General features: G+C 34.1%; 1 protein-coding gene across 1 annotated transcript; it reads right to left on the bottom strand.

Moving 5' to 3' along the window:
• Positions 1–16,611: 16,611 nt before the first annotated feature.
• Positions 16,612–17,936, bottom strand: LOC133814941 (zinc finger BED domain-containing protein RICESLEEPER 2-like). Its single transcript, XM_062247840.1, has 2 exons — positions 16,690–17,936; positions 16,612–16,618 (listed from the first exon to the last, which is right to left on the bottom strand). Exons 1-2 carry the CDS (start codon positions 17,934–17,936, stop codon positions 16,612–16,614), a joined length of 1,254 nt encoding a protein of 417 aa, XP_062103824.1.
• Positions 17,937–23,991: the final 6,055 nt, after the last annotated feature.

Here is a 23,991-nt window from a genome sequence, read left to right as displayed (position 1 = left end):
TCCATGTAAAGAACTAGGAAAAACACCACTTTTACTTCGATGTATGTTTACACACATGCTTCGTTGACATTCTGTTCAAAGCCGTATGCTGTAATTATTTCATCAAAGGTGATATTTCAAGATCTAGATGCTTGCTTTGATCCATAAATGGATTTCAACAACTTACACACCTTTTGATCTTCCCCATTCTTAATGAACCCTTCTGGTTATACCAAATAGATACTTTCCCCAAGATAGCCATTTAGAAAGGTTGTCTTGACATCCATTTGCCATATCTCATAGTCATAGGTGGCAACTATTGATAAGAGGATGCGAATGGATTTAAGCATGGCCACAGGAGAAAATGTTTCTTCATAATCAACACCTTCTCTCTGAGTGTAGCCTTTGGCTACTAGCCTTACTTTGAAAGTCTTCAGTTTTCCATCTACACCTGTTTTCTTCTTGTATATCCATTTGCATCCAATGGGCATGACATCTTCAAGTGGATCTACAAGCTCCCAGATAGAATTGGAATACATAGATACCATTTCTTGGTTCATGGCTTCTTGCCATTTCTCCTTTTCAGGATCATCCATTGCATCTTTGAAGGTTAATGGATCATCCTTGTCTGTTAGGAGAGTATGGATTCCATTATTGTAATTCATGTTCCCATCCATTCATGATATTGAATCTCCTAAACAAAAGTCATTAGCCTCATTGTACTACGAAACCTTAATGAGTGAATCAAAAGATCCAATAAACACAAACAAGAGTTCATGAATACTCAGGATTTATACTGATCTATAGAACATCTATTATTGTTTACTGAGTTTTTTAGAAACTAGAACTATGAAAGATAAGAGAGCCAAAAGAAAGGATTTAAAGATAATCACTCAAGGGTTTTTATGTGGTTGGGGCATTAAAGAACCTTAGTCCACGAGTCTATTGTATTAAAGCTTGGAGAACTTTAGCAATGGATTTTTCTGCGAATTCGAGCAAAGTAATTGCTTATAGGAGAAAATTATGGGATCCGTTCTATAGTGCACAACTAGTCCTATTTATAGGTAGTTGGGTGCAGTGAGCTTGGGCCGGATTAACCCAGGCCTAATAAAGATATAATCATGGTTCACTTGCTAATGGAGGCTTAATACAAAGAACTTTGCTAAATAATACACACTAATCAGGGCCCATTGGGCCCGCTTGGGCATAACCATGCTTTACAACTGACAGCAGTACATAGCTTCAGACTGGTCCGCGTGGGCTTGTAAGAAGATCCTGGGGACAGGATCTGTCAGAGTGGTGGTAGTAATGTTCCCCAATATCAGCGTACATTCTGTATGTAACCTCTTCTGTAGGTTAGTTGGGGAGACCAAACTTCATGTTTCTCAGGAATGTGTCAGTGTTAGGGAAGTTCAATCCTGCAACCTAGATGCCAAGATTGGGTTCATTTACTAATATCCCGGTTCATTTAGTAGGACCCCAGGTTCATTTTTCCAGATCTCGGGTTTGTTTGCTGATGTCTTAGTCCATTCAGACGCTTGAACTTCATCCTTATTCGCGTCCCGGATGGTGCCACTAAATCGGGACCAGGAAAATGAGCTGGGCCTGAACCTTAGTCCTGATTCCATCGTTATGGTGGTGCCCATTGAACAGTGTTGAGCTTACTAATGAGTGGGCCACTAGGCCTCTCATCCTCCCTGTCCATTGAGCTTAGACTGGGCCTTTGATCTCTACGAAAGAGACCATAGTCCCATTATGTCATGCCACGTGTCCCGGGGAAAAATGGGGATAACAATTATGATAACAATCAAATCATTATGTCAATATATATAATTCTTATCGGTACTGTCATAAATAATCAAATTATATACAACACTTTTACTTAGATGTCTATCCAAATCAGTAATCTGAATCTAGATTACTTGCATCTCGTATGCTTAGCAAATCACACAAGTAATCATTCATTAAAGATTCTTTACTTTAATATGCTCTAACTATTTTATTCATTATATATACTTTAATAGCCCACAAAAATGCACACTTCAAACATTGAATAAAGTTTCCCTGATTTAGGTCTAAGAACATGAGCAAGACAACCCCAAATGCAAAAATGGTGCAAACTAGGTTTGTTTCCATTCAACAGTTCCAGTGGTGTTTTGCTTATGGTCTTAGAGGGGACTACATTTAAAATGTAAGTCACCGTTTGAAGTGCATATCCCCATAATGAGAGAGGAAGTGAAGAGTAGTTTAACATATGCCTAACCATGTCTAACAAAGTCTTGTTTCTTCTTTTAGAAACATCATTTTGCTATGGGATAGAATACCATGCTCCAACAAGAAATATTTGAATTCTAAATCCAAATATTCTCCACATCGATCAGATCGAAGTGTCTTGAGAGTCTTACTTAATTGCTTTCCAGCCTCAGCTTTGAATTCTTGAAACTTACCAAATGTTTTAGATTTCCTAAGTAGTAAGTAAGTATGACCATATCTTGAGTAATTGTCAATAAAAGTTACGAAGCAATCATACCCACCTCTTGCTTATACATTGATTGGACCACAAACATCGTTGTGTACAAGCTCCAAAGGTTCCTTAGCTCTATTGCATTTCGTTGAGAAAGGACGTTTGGTCATTTTTCCTTCTAGACAAGATTCACAAATCGGAAGAGTTCCAACTCTTAGTTCTCTCAAAGGGTCCATCTTTTGTTGACCGGTTTATCCTGTCTAGACCTATATGACCAAGTCTAAGATGCCAAAGATATGTGTCATCCTCATTTGAAACTTTTTGTCTTTTTTTTCCTTGTCGTTTTGCTTCTTTAAATAATTCTGAGTTATTAAGCGTTTTTTCAATTTAATGAAGCGTTAAAGTCCGAATATTCAATTGCATGTCTAAAGAAAAATTTAGAATAATCAAATTATAAATAAAATAAACCAAAGTCATTACATACAATAAAATTCGTAATACTAAAAGACATAAACTAAACATTTTTCAAAGAATAATAAAGTTTTCTTTTAATAAAAACTAAAGATTTTTATAATAAATGAACTTTCTTCAACACTTTCTTGAATTAAATGATTTCTCTCTCTTCCTTTTTCCTTTTTTGTCTCCATCTGGAAGTTCCTCTTGATTTCTCAAGTGTCTGTAAAGAAGAACAAAAAACATGATTAGTGGTTTCAAAATCAAAGATTCAGAATGTTATATGTTATAATCCTCTACTAAGTCTAAGGTAAATCATATCTACTTTTTTTGCGATTGCAATCTTGTCTGTATATCCTCATAGACAACATCCCACATGTCACAAGCATTATCAATGTGTTCGAACTTTTTCCTTAGCTTTTTTTCCTTGGTACTAAGAATGTAAAATCTCGCCATGTGATTTGATCTCATCCAATTAGCATCTTTTTCATGTTCGTCTTTCCTTGCATCCCATGATGGTATAGGAGGATGTCGTTTTTTATTATAAACATGTTTAGGCTTTTTAGCCAGAAAAACAAAGTTGAATTTATCCATCCTCCTTCATATTCTTCAGTTACTTTCACTTTACTTATATGATCATCAATCATTTGATGCATCACCAGGCACATAATAGGAAAATAATTTGGTGGCAACATTTTATGACTGAAAATAAATAAAATAAAATAAAATAATATTACTATTTGAAAATCATCAATTATTCGGAAAGTAAATATGATGCATGAATGCAACAGTTAAAACACATAAATAATTATTCCATGATAAAACTACCCAACAAATAAAGTGTCACATTATGGTCAGTCAAGTTAAATTTAGATAGCTTATATGAAATTCTTATCTTTATAATTTAAAACTCAAAATAACTCTTTATTTTCTCTTTTAAATATAAGTATCACTAGTTTGGTCAAGATGCAATTGTCCAATGCAAAAGCTTAATTGCATCTTTGTAAGTGTAACCCATTATTTCGGAATTCATGACTTAACCTAGAGAGGGTCGCCTTAGGGTCGGTCAAGCCTAAAATACATCACTCCTTTCTATCTTCGTAAGAAGCCAACCTTGATATTAATATGTCTAGAAAACTTCCTTTGAGGGGACAGAAACAAAGCCGCCTCGAGGCCATATTCATATCTCACGGTGTTGTACTAATAATGGAAATCATAGGTCACATTGAGATGTTCACCTTCTCCCACTTACTATTTTTTTTTAAAATGTATTTTATTAAACTAATCAATTAATTCCAAATTAACTACTAGTTTATTAATAACCCTACAAATGTAATTAATTACAAAATACATTATAATTATAAAATAGATTGTTTCTATAATTAATGTGATCTAAATAATTACCCATTACATTCATCGAACTTTACTAAAACACATTTTAAATCAAGTTGGTTGTCTTAAAGGCCTATAAAACTATTGCCTTTATTATGGTGTGAGTTACCAAGTTTTAACTAATTTAATACTTAGTAGTTTACATGCAATTGATTTCTCCAAAACAATTACCACAATCCTAAATAATCATGTTTCTAAAAAATGCATGATTAATGAAAACTGTGTGGGGTTTCATTAATGGCATGTAATCGACTAATGCATGATCATGTTATCAATCAAACATTAATTAAAATTTATTTAAATAAATACAATAAACGATGAACCAAGTACTATTGGGTATTTCTAACTTTACAACCCTTTAAAAAAAAGAAATAAAATTACAAAATAGTCTTTGATGTAGTTTGTAAGACTCCAAGAATGCTTCTCCTCTCTTTTAGGCTTCCTTGCTAATCTTTAGGAATTTAGTTATTTCGAACCAATTAATTAGAAACTAACTTTCTAACTAATTTATTTAATTAAAACTATCTTTTAATTAAATAACTATTTTTGTCATCTTTTTTTATTTAGTTGAATTTAAATAATTAATAATAAAATTCAAATAATTATTTAAACTTAAGATAAAATCTTAACCAACTAAGAGATATTTTATTTTCTAATAGTATAAAATAAGATAATTAAACTTTTAAATTCAAACAATTTAAAAAATTAATTAAATAAAAGATAATAATGCACAAAAATAGGATCTAGTGTTTAGGCACTAGGAATGGTGCCCTAGAAACACTAGGGTCGACGGTTGGGTTAGCCATAGTCTCAAGTTGGGTGGCCATCGAAGACAACCATTGGGCATGGCACGTGGGTGCGTGCAAGGGGCTCGACCAGGAAAATGGATGCGCAAGAGGCTCAGCTAAGCAGACGGGTGCGCGAGGTAGAGGCCAGGTGCACATGGCTCAGGTTTAGCAGGCGCAAGGAGCGACACAGGGGCGCGCATGGGTTAGGCAGCTGCGGGGCTCGAGCCATCGGCTAGGCTAGTGGATTGTGTCCTTCTCTCTTTGTGTACAAATTTTTAAAATTTGAATTTCAAGAAATAAAATTACAAAAATCTTATGCCATTGGTAGCTTACACAAGATCTAGAAAATTTAAATTCCTAACCAAATAGCATCATATATTAATGATCCATCATTCAACCATACATTCAAAAACCATATCCATTCATTCAATATACATATCAACATACATATATATAACAAATGAAAGAAACTTTCACAACATTTAATATATATATGTAGACTGCTCTGGATCCAATTGTAGGTATTAAAATAGAAAATCAAAGATACACAGCGGGGAATGGACCTTTTTTAATAATTATTAATACCAGCCAAGATCATACATACATATATATATATATTAAGTCACATACAATTAGATTAGAGATTACCTCTTCCAGCCTATCAAGTGTACTCGAATCTTTTTGTATAAAATCAACGATGTTCCTATCCAAGTTCTGAAAGCTCACACCTTGATCTTCCAGACCAATCCTCAAACACACAAGGACATGTGTCGACACGTAGGATTCAAAATGTTGATTTATGGCTCGCTAGATGTATTCAAGGCATGAGGTTTAGAGAGGTTTGATTGAGAGAAGAGGAACTGAACAGTTTTCAGGTTTAGGAAAATTATCGCTTCTGTCTGAGAGAGAGTCTATTTTTTAATCACATAAAAAATCATCTCCCTGAAAGTATTGCTCTATAAGTTTTTATAAATATAATTAATTTAATTAATTGTTCTAAATAGAATTAAAATTAAAGTTGATATGCTATAAATATTTAATTATTTAATTTAAATCATATTTAAAAAAGAATAATTAAATAATTGCTTAAACAAATAATTTAAAATTCAAAATTCAAATATTGTAATTCCTATTAGGGGTTTCCCTAATTTTCTCATTTGTTTGTTTAATCAACCCTTAATACAACATATTTATCTCAACATAAATATCAACAAATTCAAAATTAAATTTATCTTAAAATATCAGTTTTAAATAAATAAATATCATATTATAAATAAGATATTTATTATTCTCTCTATATATATTAATCCAAACAAAATTAATATTAATTTTAACCTATAATTTTTCAAAATAACAACTGTAAAGTTAAATAATTCATTAATTCATAATTAATCAACTGCCCATAATTATAACATAATTATTTCCTTGCCTGGAAAATTAATTCATTTGCATTTAAGTACTTATCTCTACAAATCTTTATTTTGACATCCTTACCCTTGACAGTGTAGGACAGAGGTATTCTGGGGACCATTGACCTATAATATGAAGTTCAAATAAACCAAATTATTAATTAAAGTCTTTAATCCAATAATATTATTTATTAATTCCATGATTATTCCACTATAAATATGGAATTGCACTGTAAGTATATATAGAATTATATTTATAGAGTTTTCTCTTGTAGTCCATTGATATAATCAATAAATGTAGTTATGTTCTCCATTTATTGGTTCGTTAATTAGAGCTGGTCAAAATTATTGTTTTAACTTTCTAATTACCTCTTAATCCTTAAGTATTATTAATTCACCAGTGAATAATTAATCTATAATCAAATTATAGATTTGAGCTCAATAACTATTCAGTTCCATAATAAACCCTTAAGGGAACCAATATTCGATCTGTTAGGAGAGTATGGATTCCATTATTGTAATTCATGTTCCCATCCATTCATGATATTGAATCTCCTAAACAAAAGTCATTAGCCTCATTGTACTACGAAACCTTAATGAGTGAATCAAAAGATCCAATAAACACAAAAAAGAGTTCATGAATACTCTGGATTTATACTGATCTACAGAATATCTATTATTGTTTACTGAGTTTTTTAGAAACTAGAACTACGAAAGATAAGAGAGCCAAAAGAAAGGATTTAAAGATAATCACCCAAGGGTTTTTATGTGGTTGGGGCATTAAAGAGCCTTAGTCCACGAGTCTATTGTATTAAAGCTTGGAGAACTTTAGCAATGGATTTTTCTGCGAATTCGAGCAGAGTAATTGCTTATAGGAGAAAATTATGGGATCCGTTCTACAGTGCACAACTAGTCCTATTTATAGGTAGTTGGGTGCAGTGAGCTTGGGCCGGATTAACCCAGGCCTAATAAAGATATAATCATGGTTCACTCACTAATGGAGGCTTAATACAAAGAACTTTGCTAAATAATACACACTAATCAGGGCCCATTGGGCCCGCTTCGGCATAACCATGCTTTACAACTAACAGCAGTACGTATCTTCAAACTGGTCCGCGTGGCCTTGTAAGAAGATCCTGGGGACAGGATCTATCAGAGTGGTGGTAGTAATGTTCCCCAATATCAGCATATGTTCAAAACGTCAGGGTACTTGTTTGGTTTCAGTGTGTAAATATAGGAGGAAACACAACAATAGATGGGTTGTACAGTGCGAAGGCATGCATGACTAATGTGAGTGGGTTGGGTGACCAAGTGAAGCCGCAGATAGACAGTATGCATGGGTGTAGGCTGAGACCAAGATTAGCCAGGGTTTGCATCATGTTATGTGACATGTTTCGAGTTTTATAGGGATACATGTTTATGGGAACACAAGCCTGTAATGACCCACTAATCTAGACTATTTGGACCATTAATGAAACTATACATAAAACTTACATTTTTACGAAAATACCATAATTTTATTGAGTAACTTGTAAAAATAGGAGTCACTTACAAATAAATAGAATACTAAGAAGGATTTGGGATCCCATTGTCTTTAAAAACAAAACATGATTTAAAGGAAAAGAATTACATAAGAAAATGTGGAAAATACATATAAAACCATAAAAAATTAAAATGAGACTACATCCTCGAATCGAATAACGCTCGGACCCTTGACTCCATTCATCATCGATACACATCCTCCAAGCGTCACGAATCTTTTCGCCTCTAAAGCTTATTTCCTGCACATAAACAGAAAGGAATGAGCCTAATGCCCAGCAAGGAAAAATCTAACACATAGTCATACACATCAATTTCATAATAACGTAAAGACATATCATAACACATAATACACTTATTATAATGGCCATTATTACTTGGGGTCCCATAGACTAAACAAGCTTATGCCCATGAGATTAGTGGGGTCCTACCAGCTAAATAGGCTTATGCCCACAATCTTTTTGGGGTCTTGTTAGTCAAATAGGGCATAAGCCCAAGCCTACAAACATACACATTCATAACATATTCATAACATATCAAAACATAACACATAAGATAACATAAACATAAACATATAGATTCTAGCCTATTTTCCTTACCAAAGTTACCGGGATATAATGGACTGAGTTAGGACTTTTGGAACACTCCTAAAACCATATGAGAAAGAGTGAGTCTTAAGAAGAAGAAGAGATGAAAATGAATAGGAAGACTAAACCATTAAAAGAAAAATATGCTTACCACAACTTATGTGCTTAAGAACTTGGATTCCCTAACCAAAATAAGAATGAGGTTAGGAAACTGAGTAGAAGACTAAGAGAAGGGAAACATAACATAAATGAATTAGAGTTTCGGGTTTACCTCAAAGACTTGCAAGATCAATCTAACCACAACCGAAATACTAACGAATCTCACTTCCCAAGGTGTTTGATAAGCTTATGATGTTTAAGCTTATGATTTTTCCCAAACCAGGTGTTTACACTCTCACACTTACTTAGCACTAGCAGCTTCTGAACTTAGAGTAGAAGGTGAAGAAATGGCTGGGTACTAGGTCCTATTTATAGAGTTTGGGAATGAAAATATCTTGATTTTACTTGAATAAAAATAATGGCTTTTTAGGTGAAAATCATTTGAATAATCGTTCAGCAGAGGCTGAAGACTCGTTCAAAAGATGCTGGACTGTTGAAGGAGTTTGAATGGCTGAAAGGAAATGAATTCAAAAGAGTTTGAATTTATGCTGAAGGAGGCGATATATCGCCCCCTGTAGGCGATATATCGCTTGGGCCAGTATGCCCGAGGCGACCGTGCATCGTCTCGTGTTTTCCGTATCTACGTGCTGCGATATATCGCCCCCTATAGCTGCGATATATCGGCACACGCTGAATATTTAAACACGAAATTGCACATTTTTAGCTAAGTTTGAATGGAGTAAACAGCCTTGACTAAGCCCTCAACGTATTCAAAGCTGCTGACTGACCCTATAACATTCAAACTTTACCCTTATTTAATTTAATCCTCAAAAATATTTAATCCTTAATTACCATTCATAACATGTGCTTAAAATCTTATTGGTTGATATCTAAACCTTATAATATAATAAATATAATCCTTAATATCAGTCACATTAATCAAACCTTAGGTTATACTTAATATTCTTAAACTATAGATTAAACTTAGAAAATCTATAAGTACTACTATGAGTGTCCAAATAATTCCCGGTCTGAACCAAAAATCCACAGTTATAAAGATAATACTAAACATACTATAATACTACTAAACAATTAGCTAAGTAAAGTTCTTGGACTCTACAAAGCCGAATGATTCAAAGAACATATGTTGATGAGAGCAGATTTGGGATGAATTCAAACCTCAAGAGTGAGGTAGTGTGCAACCAAGTTGGACAAGATGCAGCAAGTCACTTAGAAGGACGCATAGTTGATTCAGGGACTGAACTTGGGGCTAAGTGTTAGAGAGCTAGCACTAACAATAGCCAAAGATTTACTTCGTAGTTTCGAATGTTGAATGGATCATTGGCCACAACATTGTGGGAGCTTTGAAAAAGAATCTTAGAGGAAAAATTGTGCTTATGGTCGTAAGGGGTCGTTTGCATCAAGCCATGGAGATGCAGCAGGGACGAAGGGCCAAAAGTCAGAGAGACTACTTCTTGAAGTCTATGTGCAAGTGTGCACTAGATGCTGCATAAAGGCTACAACTAGCGTGAGTGTCTCTTCCAGAAATGGATGCATTAGAAATGTTCAAAAGGACTTATCTAAGAAGGACATGTCTTTAGTCGAAGCTTGTTTCATAGGTGTCATTGGGAACGATTGGTTTGCGAACCTCACCCTGCGGGGGTGCACCTTACATTGTCCTTGTCAATAGGAGTATAAATTGAAAAATTGGCGGGGAAATTACAATCAGAGGATGTGTTTGCTTTGGGTTACTGTTGCAAGGGCTACTTGGTTGACTTGAGGGAGGTCATGATAGACTGAGAGGAGTTCATTTAATTACACATTTAAGTTCAAATGACTCGCTTAGCGAGTTAAGCACTATTTTAAACACACAGTGTAACGATCTTGGTTAACCAGGCGTTACAAACTTCTTACTCAAAATCCCTAAAGTGAGGATCTATACCTTCGTCCTCACTTTGGGCAACACCCTATTTGGTGACTTGTTCACCAGATTGGGCATTTGGTCCGCTGACTCCTTGCAACCTTTTCTCTGACCTGTTAGTACTACTCAAGGCAATGAGGCCACTCCCCTCACTATAATTTTTTGCCTTCTTGATGGAGGAATTGTAGCATTCCCTTGCCTCCCTTTGATTTCCAAGCACGCACCCAATTCCTACATATGTTGGGAATTTCATGGCTAGGTGCCACATTGAGGTCACGGCTCATAGCTCTACTAAGATGGGTCTTCTGACTGCATTATATGCGGAAGGACAATCAACTACTATAAAAGTAGCGAGTAATGTCCTGTTCACAGGGGCAACTCTTGCTGTGACCGAGAGTCTGATCGACCCTGTTGGAGCGAGCCCTTCGCCAAAATCTATGATTTGCACAATAATAAACCATTCATAATTATCATTTATACTCATTGATGAAATAGGTGGAACAAGTATATTTCAAAAATAACAACTGAATTTATTATTCAAAAGAAATACTAAACTTGTTTATTCATCAAATAAAGGAATCTAAAAATATAGTTTCTAGAAAGAATTCCATAACTACTTTAAAGAAAAAGAACTTATTAATTTCTTGCATAATGAAAATCAACTATTTCAAAATGACAAAAAATTTAAATTGTTATTAACAAAATAAATTTCTAAACTAATCTTTCCATTATTCAATTGTCTTCATCATTTCCTCTTCGCTATGGTTTCAATGCAACTATTCTTTTTCTCAAAAGATTTATGCATCCCTGAAAACAAGTACAAATGAAAAATATTATTAGTGGCATAACTTTGAATCTAGCATTCAAAAATATTAAAGAAAAGTTTTTGAGTAAATCGAATTTACCCCGTATTTCAAAAATTGAGCATGTGCTATAGCATCATCCTTTATCATGGCCCACATCTCGTATGTTGTTTCAAAAATCATATATCTTTCTTTAATATCGCCATGCATGGTCGATAACATCCATTGATGTGCTAGGTGATTCGATCTCATCCATTCACCATAATTTTCATGTTCATCAAAGCTGGATGAAAAGCTTGGAACCTCTGGTGGTAGATCATAGATCGCTCCATACAAGTTTTGTGTTCCGAAGACAATGTGAATCTCATCGTACCATCTTCTCATGTGGTTAAGACTAAATGGAATCCTTTCCAAGAGTTTGTCAATGAGGTATGTTTGATTTCCCAAGTTTTCAAGTACATGATCAGGATTAAGAGAATTAACCATTGTTGCTGGAAATAAATAAATAAAATATAATGAATTAAAACATATAATAAATATCTGATTTTATTTGGAAAAGTAAATATGATACATGAATGCAACGTATAAAAACACATAAAAAAAACATATACTAATCCACGATAAATTAATTTGAAAAGTCAATGGACCGCCTTGAGGTAGGTCAGACTAACTCAAAATTAATTTTGAGACAAATCTCAATTTCATAAATGATAACTTAAAAACGCATTTTTTCTCTTTTGACTTATGAACTATCACTAGTTTGGTCAAGATGCACTAGTCGTGCTCGAAAGCCTAAATACTTATTTGGAGTGTAACTTGTTATTTTCAATCAATGACTTAACTCAAGAGTGTGCCTTAGGGTCAATCAAACTTGAAATACATCACTAATTATATTCGCATAAGAGAAGTCAACCTTGAGATAAAATAAACATATTCGGAAGCATTTCCTTAGGGAGGCCGCAAACGGAGGCGACATGAGGCCCTTCCTATGCCTTCACTTATTGTCATAACTCCATCTCCCACTCACTATTTTTAAAAAGTGTCTTTTTCACAAAATCAATATTTTTTAAATTAGTTGTAAAAATAAATTTAATTATTTTTACCAAACGATATTCTAATAATTACTAATCCAATTAAGCAACCCAAAACAAAATTGTGCTTTTAATTCTAATTCTAATTTTGCTTTAACTAAGAGAATATCATTTTTATTTTAATAAAACATTTTTCATTAAAACAACAAATTAAACAACTTTAATTTTGTTTTGCAGTCTTAACTAATTAAGACTAAATTTATTATTATATGATTTATCATATATAAGCATATAACAAAATATAGGACGTTCCTAATAGCATATTTCTACAAGAATGCAATGCATGCTAATTGCATCCTGTGTGGGTATATGAATGACAAGTTATAATGCATGACAAAATATTAAACACTTAATCACATTCAGACATTTATACTAAGTAAATAAAAGCGGATGTGGTAACTTTTGGGTATTTCTAGAAAAATTACAACACTTGCAAAAATAATTAAACTTTGGGTTTTAACACCCAAAAGTTTCTAAGGCCCAATTTTAATTTGGGTAATTTAATTCAAAAATAAAATTAAACAATTTAATTTTAATAAATTAAAATTCAAGATAATTTTAATTTTTGGACATTTTAATTAAAACAATTTTAATTATGGAAGATAACAATTAGAACATTTTTAATTAAGGAAAATAATCAACATGATTTCAATTAAACAAATTTCCAAATTAAAACTTTTTTAATTTAATTTCTGATTTTTAATTAAATGAATAATTAAAATTAATTATGGTAACAACACACTAGGGTTTGTTTGACACACACCCTAGGTTGTACCAAGTAAGGGGTGGCGGCAGGAGGAGGCTCGGCTGGGCACAGGGGCGCAGTGCTAGGTAGTGAGGCGCGCACGGCTGGGCGGGGGGGTGCACAGGAGCGCGAGCAAGGGTGGCGCGCAGGGGCGCGGTGGTTGGCGCATGCTGGCTAGGCAGCAGCTCCGGGCTCAGGCTCGGGGCTCCATCAGAATTTTTAAACAAAAAATTACAAAAATCATATGCCCCAAAATGGCTTACATATTTCATCCAAAAATTTGAAGAACAATTCATAAACCCAAAAGCACAATTATAAACAACCCTTAAGAATCTATCATCATGAAAATAAATAAACACTCATTCAAACATATATCACATATAATATAAAAATACAAAGCACTCAAACCACGATCTTTAGGTCTTTCCGTATATTTATTTCTCCTATCCAAAGCTTTAAGCACTCGGGCACATAGATAACATAGGTTTGTAATTTTAGGAATCACAAGTATTTCTCAACACATGAGAACTTGTATTATGGTCTGAAAATTGCTAGAATAAAGAAGAAGAAATAAAGAGTTTTTGTCTAACAAAAATTTTAAAAACTTTTCTTAATTGCATCTGATATGTGTAGTGTATTGTGTTCTTGTATTTTCTCTTTTCTTTATTCTATATCATATATAGAGAGATATTTCTATTACCTTATTATTCCTAATAATAAAAGTAATATTATAAAATATCATAATGATGATAAGATTTGATTTAGGTAAATATCTAACCTACTAAATTTGAAAACTATTTTTAAATTATTAAATAAATAAATAAAATAAAAATTACACTCATACAATATCAGTATATGTGGTACACGCATGGCATAGTCTCTGGACTATGTCATGCATGACCCAGAGACTATGCCATGCGTGATATTTTTAGGGATTTTGCATTTTTCTTTTATTTAATTATTTAATTAAAATAAATCTCCCACAAAATAAGGTATTAATCTTTTTAAGGAAAAAGATGACAACTATATTTCAAAATTTAAATTTTAAATTCAAAATTCAAATTGATGATCATCATTATCATCTTCTTTTAAAATTAAATAAATCAAAAACTATTTTTGACTTACCAATTTTATTTTCTCCCACTCTAATAAAATAATTAATTTCAAAAAATTAATTTATTCATCTATATATATGAAATTTGAAATTTACATATTTAAGCTAATAAATATATTTTTGAAAAATTAATAATTAATTATTTAACCTCAATTATCATATAATTGTACATTTGACCCAAAGAATAAAATTCTTCTCAAATTCTCAAATTACAGTTATACATTTGTATCAACTCTTACCTTGATATGGTGTTGATAGAGCCACCCTGGGGACCTATGGATCTATAATATCAAACTCCAACAAATGTTACATTATTAATCAAAGCTCTTTGATTATATATTCATATTTATTAATATCATGATTACTCCACTATTAATATGAGATTGAACACTTGATAATTACAAACATATATTTACTGAGTACTTTATTAAAGAATAAAGTGTCCATTGATATAATCATTACATACAGTGTTAATCCTCTATTAATGGTTCATAATTAAAGGGAATAAAATTAACGTTTTACCCTTTTAGCTATATCTTATTCCTAGAGTACCATTGACATTACTAGTGAAGGTTGTGTCACAACAAGTTTGTGACGTGAGCGCTCATAACATTTTCAGTTCCAATAGGGAACCATTATTCAATCTATAAGAATAGGCATGTAAATGGGGCGGGTCTGCCCCGCCCCGCCCCGTCTTAATCGGGGCGGGTCTGCCCCACCCCATTTGCCCCATTTGCCTTTTTTTTTTTTTAAGAAATATTAAATTTTAATTTTAGAATTCTCTTTAAACTTAAATTATTTTTTTATTACAATCTTTATTTTTTACACTTCTTGTCAACTACACCTTCAAATATTTTATTTTATTTTTTATTTTATAATTTACAAAAATAATTACAAGAATAAGGATAATTAAATAAAACATATTTTTTAATATTTACAATTCTTTCATAGAGTAGTTATAGAATAATTTTTTTTATAAATTTTATACTTAAAATCTATTTAAAATTAAGGATATTCTAAACCACATATAAAATGTCAATTTTACATATTATGCATGTATATAAGAAACATGAGAGAATTGTATTAAATCATATCATTATATCATCATTTAAATCAAGAATTCGCCAAGTATAATAAGAGTTTCTCAAGAGAACAAAATAAAATAAAACTATCATATGCAACATAGCACTCCACTTTTGAGAGTTTCTCAATAGAACAAAGTAAAATAAAACTATCATATGCAACATAGCACTCCACTTTTGAGAGTTTCTCAAGAGAACAAAGTAAAATAAAACTATCATATGCAACATAGCACTCCACTTTTGATGCGTCATCAAGATCTTCTTTATTGATCTGCTACCTTAATCATCAAGATCAACTATGTATGGCTCCTACAAAAAAATAATATATGTATTAATAATAGAAGTTAATAATTTATTTGATGACTTATAAAAACTTAATTAAGTACCATAGTTGGATCTACATCATTATCTTCATCATTCATGGTGACTAGTGGAGTCGCTTCTGTAAAGAAAATAAAAAAAATTAATATTGAAATAATACAATAAAATATGAATTTATATATATAAAAAGATAAGTATATTTACCTTTTTTGTCATTTACCAACCAATTTTGAGTGCATATCAATGCTTCTAATGTAGAAGGATGAAGTCTTGCTCGGTGTGAACCCACATGTCTACCACCAGTACTGAATGTAGATTCCGAAGCAACGGTGCTAATAGGCACAGCAAATATATCTTTGGCAATCATATTCAACACAGGATATTTGAGTCCTGTTACTTTCCAATAATTGCATATATCAAAGAACTCATCAGTCCTAGGTATCAATTTCTCTTCCAAATAGAGTTCTAACTCTGACTTCACATTCTCTACACCATATGCAACTCTAACATATGTGTCAAAGTTAGATAGATCATCTATTTGTGTTTGAGAAGATGCTGATACACTATCCATTTGCTGACTTCTTTCTCTAAGATTAGGAAACTTAGAACTGTACTCTTCTAGTAGCTCATAACAAAGCTTGCGGACCTTCTCAATTTCAATCTCACATTGATCATTTCCATAAATGGTAGGAAAATAATATTCGATCAACATAAACTTATATCTTGGATCCAAAACAACAGCCACAGTCATAAGCCCATGAATCTCTTCCCAATACTTTTGAAACTTAGACATCATTTGAGTTGCCATGTCCCTAATAAAGGGCTCATCCACTGTCATCCATTCTTTAATTCTCATTTTAATTTGACACATCTTTGGGAAAAAAAGATTAGTTGTAGGATACTTGGTTCCAGAAAACAACTCTGTCACCTCATGAAACACTTCCAACTTGTCACACAATTTTTGAGCTCTAATCCAATCATCTCCTGATGGCGCATATCTAACATATCTTGAATCACGTAGTTTTAATTGTTCAAATACTCTATTGTACAATAAAGCTATGTTGAGCATCAAGTATGTTGAATTCCACCTTGTTTGACAATCAAGTGATAACTTTTTAGTACATGTCACTTCAAGAGAACGAGCAGTGTCCTCAAATTTCTCATACCTCTTTGGTGTGCCCGACCAATAAGAAACACTGTCTTGAATCTTGTCAATGCTATCACCAATAACAGACAAGCCATCCTTGACAATAAGATTCAAAATATGCGCACAACAACGCATGTGAAGTAACTTTCCTTTTAAAATGAAACAGTTAGAATTAAATTTTTCCTTCAAAAGTGGAATCATTGCATCGTTAGTTGTACAATTATCCACAGTTACTGTACTAATCTTGTCTTCAATATTCCATTCAGACAGACACGAACTCAATGTATCAATAAGTGTAACAGCATCATGTGGGCATGGTACATACTTAAAACTTATAATCCTACTATGCAACTTCCAAGAGTCATCTATGAAATGAGCTGTCACAGTCATATATCCCCTCTTTTGATGATTGGCAGTCCACATATCAGTGGTTATAGCTATTCTACTTCTATTCTTCTCCAAAATTTGGCTACATTTTTCCTTCTCAACCTTGTACATTTTCAAAATATCAGACCTAATTGTATTCCTTGACAACATTTTAAACATAGGGCAAAGAGTATTTGAATAGTCTATAAAACCACTATGCTCAACCATCGATAAAGGGTTTTCATGTAGAATGATCATTTGAGCTAACTTTTTTCTCCCTAGTTCAGGATCAAAATTGTAAGTTGTGACCGAAGGACTTGCATTAGGATTAGGATTCATGGCAAGTTGTTCCTTTATAACTGGGCATCTTTTCACATGAGCAAGCAAATGTTTAGTCCCATTACTACTCTCTCCCCCTAATTTCCTCCCACAATGGTTACAAACTGCCTTCAGTTTACCATCAATTATTTGCAATGTAAAATGATCCCATGCAGGAGATGTTCTCTTTCTTTTAGTACTTCTACTCTCACTTTCATCTCTTGTATTTCCTAGAGATTGTGCCTCTTGTGTATGTGTTGAATGAACATAATCAACATCATCGACAAAATTAGATTCGATAACATCTTGGGTAGACATGTTTAGTGTTTGATCTAACCTACATTATATCCACATAACAATTAAGAACTGCTTGGCTCCAAAAATATTATACATATGTATAAATATAACTTAAAGATTACAACACATAAATTCTAACCAGTAAAGGCTTTGACCAAGAAAATAGTGCCACTGACAGTCCTAATGAAACACAATCCGCAGGGGTCCCTGAGTAGAAGAATCATCATGAAACCTATTATTATCAATGACCCCAACCAAAACACAAAACAAAAGTACACATAGCAGAAGCTTTGAATGATTATGAGGCAATCTAATTCAATCCAACAATATTAATATGATCATCCTCTTCTCAAAATAACAACCAAAATTACAATCAAAATCAGCAATTTTTATATATAATCAAAATAACAACCTAGTCCTACAATTTTTATATATAATCAAAATAACAACCTGGTTCTACAATTGCATATAGCACCCTCGCAGCATCTCTTGGAAGTGAAAAAGGCTTGCATTTTAGAATATTCTACTGACCGTTTTCATTAGCGCTGAGTTCTACAACATTATATCGAAATATCTTGGTTTTCTTAAGGTATTGAATTGTCAATGTTAGTTAATCTGCAGGGTGATTTAACAATGACCATCTTAGATAATCATGCATCATATACTGTTAGACAAAGTCACATTGATCTTCAGCTTTTCTAAGTTTTGTCCCTAGTTCTAAACTGGAAATCTCTTCTGATATTCATGATTGGAATTTAGTTATAGAGCTAAAAACTTATGATCATTTAAAGAAACAAATAGGTCTATATGAAAGCTGTATAGCCATTTCCTGAACTAAAGAACATCAGTAGTTATGTTAGGTACTTATTAATATTAATGAAAGAACTCCATGGAATCTCTCCTGAGATTGTTCATTTTTAATACTGATTAACATTGAAATGGAAGCCTATACATATATACATAAATAAGAAGTAGCTAAATTTACCAATGTTTTACTAAACTTACTTCTGGTTGATAAAGCTGGTTTCTAACATGAATGTATTTTGTACGAGTTACAGGGGATACAGCGCAAGTCCAAAAGCAAGGATTCAATATTAAAGAAATCATAAATACCCATCACACAAACTCAAAAAATTTCAATAATAAAATATCATTATCACCCATATATCTAAATATCATATTAATCTAACCCCAAAATTCTAATCAAGTTGTGTAGTTCTTGCAAAAATAAAAAATCCAATTTCAAACAAACAAAAATTCAAGCAGTAGAAGATGGAAATAATACAATACCCATCTGAAAAAATGAGTAGAAGATGGAGAAGATGGAGATGGAGAAGAGAGCACTCACCATTACCCAAAACTTAGCAAAGAAGATGGAGACGGTTGGATTGGCAGCAGCAGCTTTGGTTTGGAGAAGAAGGGTTTCATTTTGGGCTTGCTCCACGACTTCAGGATTCTTGAGCTTCTTCAACAAATTCTCTTCTTCCTCCAAAACCGGGCCGTTGGAATTGGGGATTCCGGTTAGGGCATCAAGCTCTGCGATTTCAGAGGAAGACGGGGAAGAGTAGAGGTCTAGTCGTGAGGAGAAGAGAAAAAGGGTTCAGTCGAGTTACTTACTTGAGAATAAAAAATTAAAAAAAAGTAATCGGGGCGGGTCAGCCCCGACCCGCCAGAATTCATATCGGGGCGGGGCGGGTCAAAGCCCCGCCCCGAATTCTGCCCCATTTTTACCGGGGCAATGATGCCCCGCCGGGTCGGGGCCCCGACCCGCCCCGCTCCATAGACCCATTTTTCCATTCCTATATAAGAATGTATAGATTCCATATTTGTTAAACTACGTCCCCAGCCATATACATCATTGAGTCCCCAAAACAATTGTTCTTAGCCTGATCATTCTTACAAACCTTAACGCATGAATCAAAGGATCAGATGACATATATAGGAGTTTATAACAACTTCAGGATTAAGATCATTGTGTATATGATCATCGTTTGATGTGTTTGATTAATACTATGAAACGGTGTTTAAACAAGTATTAACAAATTACATCTGGTCCAGTTCTACATACTCTCAGCATGCAAAGTACCTCCACTAAAGTTTCCTACTACACTAGTAACCCGGATCTAGGTCACATGTATTCATAATATTAGTGGATTGTACTAGCAGTAATAAATCTAAAGATTCCATAACTTTATTTCACTGCGAACTCTTTTAAGTTTATTATCTTAATCTCAATCCTCTCATACCAATATGAGATTAAGACCACATAGATAAACTTTGGAATTTTCTAATATTTACTTAATATTATCAATATAATATCGGACATAGTCTATATATATAATAATTCAATTCAATTAAAACATTTTTTAACTGCAATTTCTTTAAGGGAACTATTCCCAACAAGTGTGACCAAATTCCTGGTGATTAAAAGGGAAGAACTCTGTGTTACTTTGGTTGGGGTTGGATTTGAGATCGAACAAGTGATTGATCTCGTAAGGGTTGGGCACAGGCCACTTTTTATGGTTGTATAAGATATATGATGCTGAAAGTACTCTATATCCATTGGGGGTTATTTTAAATGGAGAGAGCTCAAAATAATTGGCTACCCCTTAGGAAGAAATCATGCAAGGGCAGAATTTCCCTTGCTTCTATGTGATACCTCGACCAGGCGCTAAAGGTGCCCCCGGGCACATTTGCCCTCTGGTCGGGTGTAGGCTTGTATAGAGTAATCCCAGGAAGTCCGTACTTCTTGGGATACTTTGCCACCATCCTGGTTGATATGACGCTTGAAGGGGCTATGTACCAGGGTACATCTGCTCGTGGGCCTTCATGTGGATGGGCCTTAGGTTGGATATCTTGTGGTCCACCCTCAAGGGTTGAGGGTCATTTGAAGGACCCTCAGTATTAGCTGTTGCCTGGTGGTTTTTCTTTTTCTATGGGTAGTATGTTTGACATGACCCATGTTTGGTTTTTTCTTTTGAGAATTCTGAGGAAGGTCGGTCGTAGGAATTATTGGTGGTGTCGAAGGCTCTGGAAAGGCCAGAGAAGGCAGTTCCTTGTAATGACCCAAAATTCCCTACGAAGGCTTAAGGGCCTTGATTAGTGTGCCGAGAGGACATAATTGGTTTATATGTGATTTAAATGATTTTAATGCACGATTTCGTGATAAGAATGCTTATATGATTATATGGATGCATGTCTAAGAGTATTAGTATGCATGTAGGCCCTATTTAGCTTAAATGGGCACATTTGTAATTTTGGCCCATTGAGGGCATAAATGTGATTATATGTTGTAATTGTGGAGACCACATAATTATGTGGATATATATTTGTAGCATGCAGCTTGAGGCGATCCTAGGGAGCCAGTTAGCGGGAAAGTCACAACGGGACCCAATACTTGACTCGGGGCGAATCAAGGGGTATTTTAGGTATTAGATATTTATTTGGGTAATCGTGTTATGAAAATAAATAATTGGAGATATATTTGAAGTTATAGAATCTAGGAAGGAATATTGGGGAAATTTACTATTTTGCCCTCGCGGACGTTTTTGGTACCCCGAGCCTTGGGATTAACTTAATTAACTAAGGGTAGATAAACCAAAACCAGGAAACAGCTAGAAATTCTGCCAAACCGATCCACCTCTTCTTCACAGCTCACTCACCTTTTTCCTAAACTTTCTCTCTCTCAAGGAAGCCATTGAAACCAAAGGAGGACTTAGCTAGAGACTCAAGGATTTGAGCAGGAACTTTGGAGATTAGCCCAGTGTTAGCTAGAGGATCCAATCAGGAATTGAGGTAAGTTTCAAATTACACTCTTGGTCATTAAATTCTATAGTTTTGGCTGGGTTCTAAGAATTTTTGGGTTCTTGACATTGAAGATTGAATTGAGGTTGAGGACTTGGGAATTAGCTCAGCAATTGCTTGGTGGACTTGTTCCTCAGTAAAGGTAAGCTTGTAATGATAGTTTAGCATCTGAATTCTAGGAATTTCTATTTGTTCTAGAGGTTTATAAGCTTTTGGGTTTCAAGGATTGAAGTGGGATTTTGATGAGTTTCTAAGTTGGGTTTTTGTTGGGTTTTGCTGCTGGGAATGTGTTAAAGTGTTTGTGATAATTCATTTATATTATTGGGATGGTTTTGGGTTGGATTGAGTGAGGTTTGGTTGCTAGAAATGGTGTTTTTTCTGGGTTCGAAAGGGTCAGGCCGCGGCTCTATTCTTGGTGTGTCGCGGCCCTCTAGAGCAGGTGGAGATGAGGAAGAAGGGCGGGCCGCGGCATGGGGAGTGTTGGGCCGCGGCCCGTGTTTGTTGTTTGGTGAGGCTAGGCCTCTGGATGGAGGTGGGCCGCGACATAGAGGGCTTAGGGTCGCGACTCTTAAGGGCATTTTTGGCCTTAAGGAGGTTTTAGGTGCGACAACCTAACCTAGGGTGCTCGGGATCGATTCCACTACCGTGCTTGGTGGAATTCGATCTTCTAGAGGATAGAACTTGGTCTGGAAATCTTTATCCAATTATTATTGATGGAATCCCTTGTGTAGGTTGTGACTAGGTGTAAGCTAGGGCTCGGGAAAGGGATCGTGCTCAAGGGTCATCTCTCGTAATCATAACACTTGGAATTAAAGGTAAGAAAACTGCACCCGGTTGTGAGTTTATGATGGGACTAAGGGTTCCCTATTCTTGTATGCATTATGTAAGATGGTATTACGCCATGTGAATATAAAACAAATGGCCTAAGAGTGTCGGAGTTTATATTGGCGCACAGGGCGTGGCTCAGCTACTGGTAGCTGAGGACAGCTTTATATTCACTGAGCTCGGTTTAAGCGAACTGGAACTAGTGGGGTTAACAGAGGGTACAGCCTAAGGGTGTTGACCCTGATTGTTATGACTTGGTTATTAATGTTGATTTGATGGATTTAGTATGCCGAATGTCTGATTATGTGAATGCTATGTATGACTGAGTATATGGTTATTCTTTATGAGTTGTCTGATTATTTTCATTCTTCATGTTGTGATATTATGGTTTCCTTGTTGGGCCTTGGCTCACGGGTGCTACGTGGTGCATGTAAAGGCAAGGGTAAGCTTGATCATCCCTGATTTGAAGAGCTCTAGAGGCAGAATGTACATAGTCAGCTGCTCGGCCGCCACGGTTGAGGGATGGACAGGAACAGGAAAAAATTTAAATGTCTATTTTTCCCTTAGAGTGCCCAGTAGCTGTATATACCCTGAAATTTTGTAAACTATTCTTTAAACTTTATTTCTTTTGGGATCCCATGTATGAAACACTATTTATATGAAATGTATCTTTTGTGACTAAAATCTTTTAACCCTAGTTCATTAATGGTTTTAGTGACACGTTTTTCAACTAACGACTTGATTAGCAAGTCTTGTACCTTTATAAACACACAATGTAATGGTCTTGGCTACCCAGGGCGTTACATTCCTGATCCTCGAACAACAGAGCAAGGAGATCATTGTCTATTGGTCTCTCACCTCCCCAGCGATCATGCATGAATATTTGAGAAGAATCAAGGGGAAGTGAGAATCTACGACCAATAGAGAAAGAAGAACAAAAAGAAAAATAAGGATAGTGTTGTTCGTGAATAAAAGTTAAGATTTTATACGACCATCAACATCCTGATAAAATCACAACAAACATGCAAGCAGGCTGGGAAAATGGATCAAAAAGTGAATGTGGAAAGTGTTAGGAAAATATGTATTGCCTCAATGGAAATAGGTAAGAATATTACAACTCTAGGAAATATATTACAAATAAATATAGATTGATTAAATAAAGTTACAACTCTATAACTGAAAAATACAAATAAACAAAGAAAATGAAGAAGAAGACGAAGACGAAGAAGAAGAAGAGAATGGTGAAAGATACAACTCTAAACAAAAGATTAGAAGTAAAGGAAAGAAGTTTGAAACAAAAGAAAAGAAGATTACAACTCTAAACAAAAGTTACAAGTAAATAGAAAATGAAAATAAGAAGAAAAGCAATATAGAAAAAGTAAGAACAAAACAAAAGGAAACTCTCACTTACACAACCTAAGTGAAGAGGGTTGGGGATCACCAATTT

This window comes from Humulus lupulus, chromosome 2, assembly GCF_963169125.1.
Source record: "Humulus lupulus chromosome 2, drHumLupu1.1, whole genome shotgun sequence".
Taxonomy (NCBI): domain Eukaryota; kingdom Viridiplantae; phylum Streptophyta; class Magnoliopsida; order Rosales; family Cannabaceae; genus Humulus; species Humulus lupulus.
Note: the sequence above shows the minus strand (reverse complement) of the source record. Positions and strands in the feature narration are given on the sequence as shown.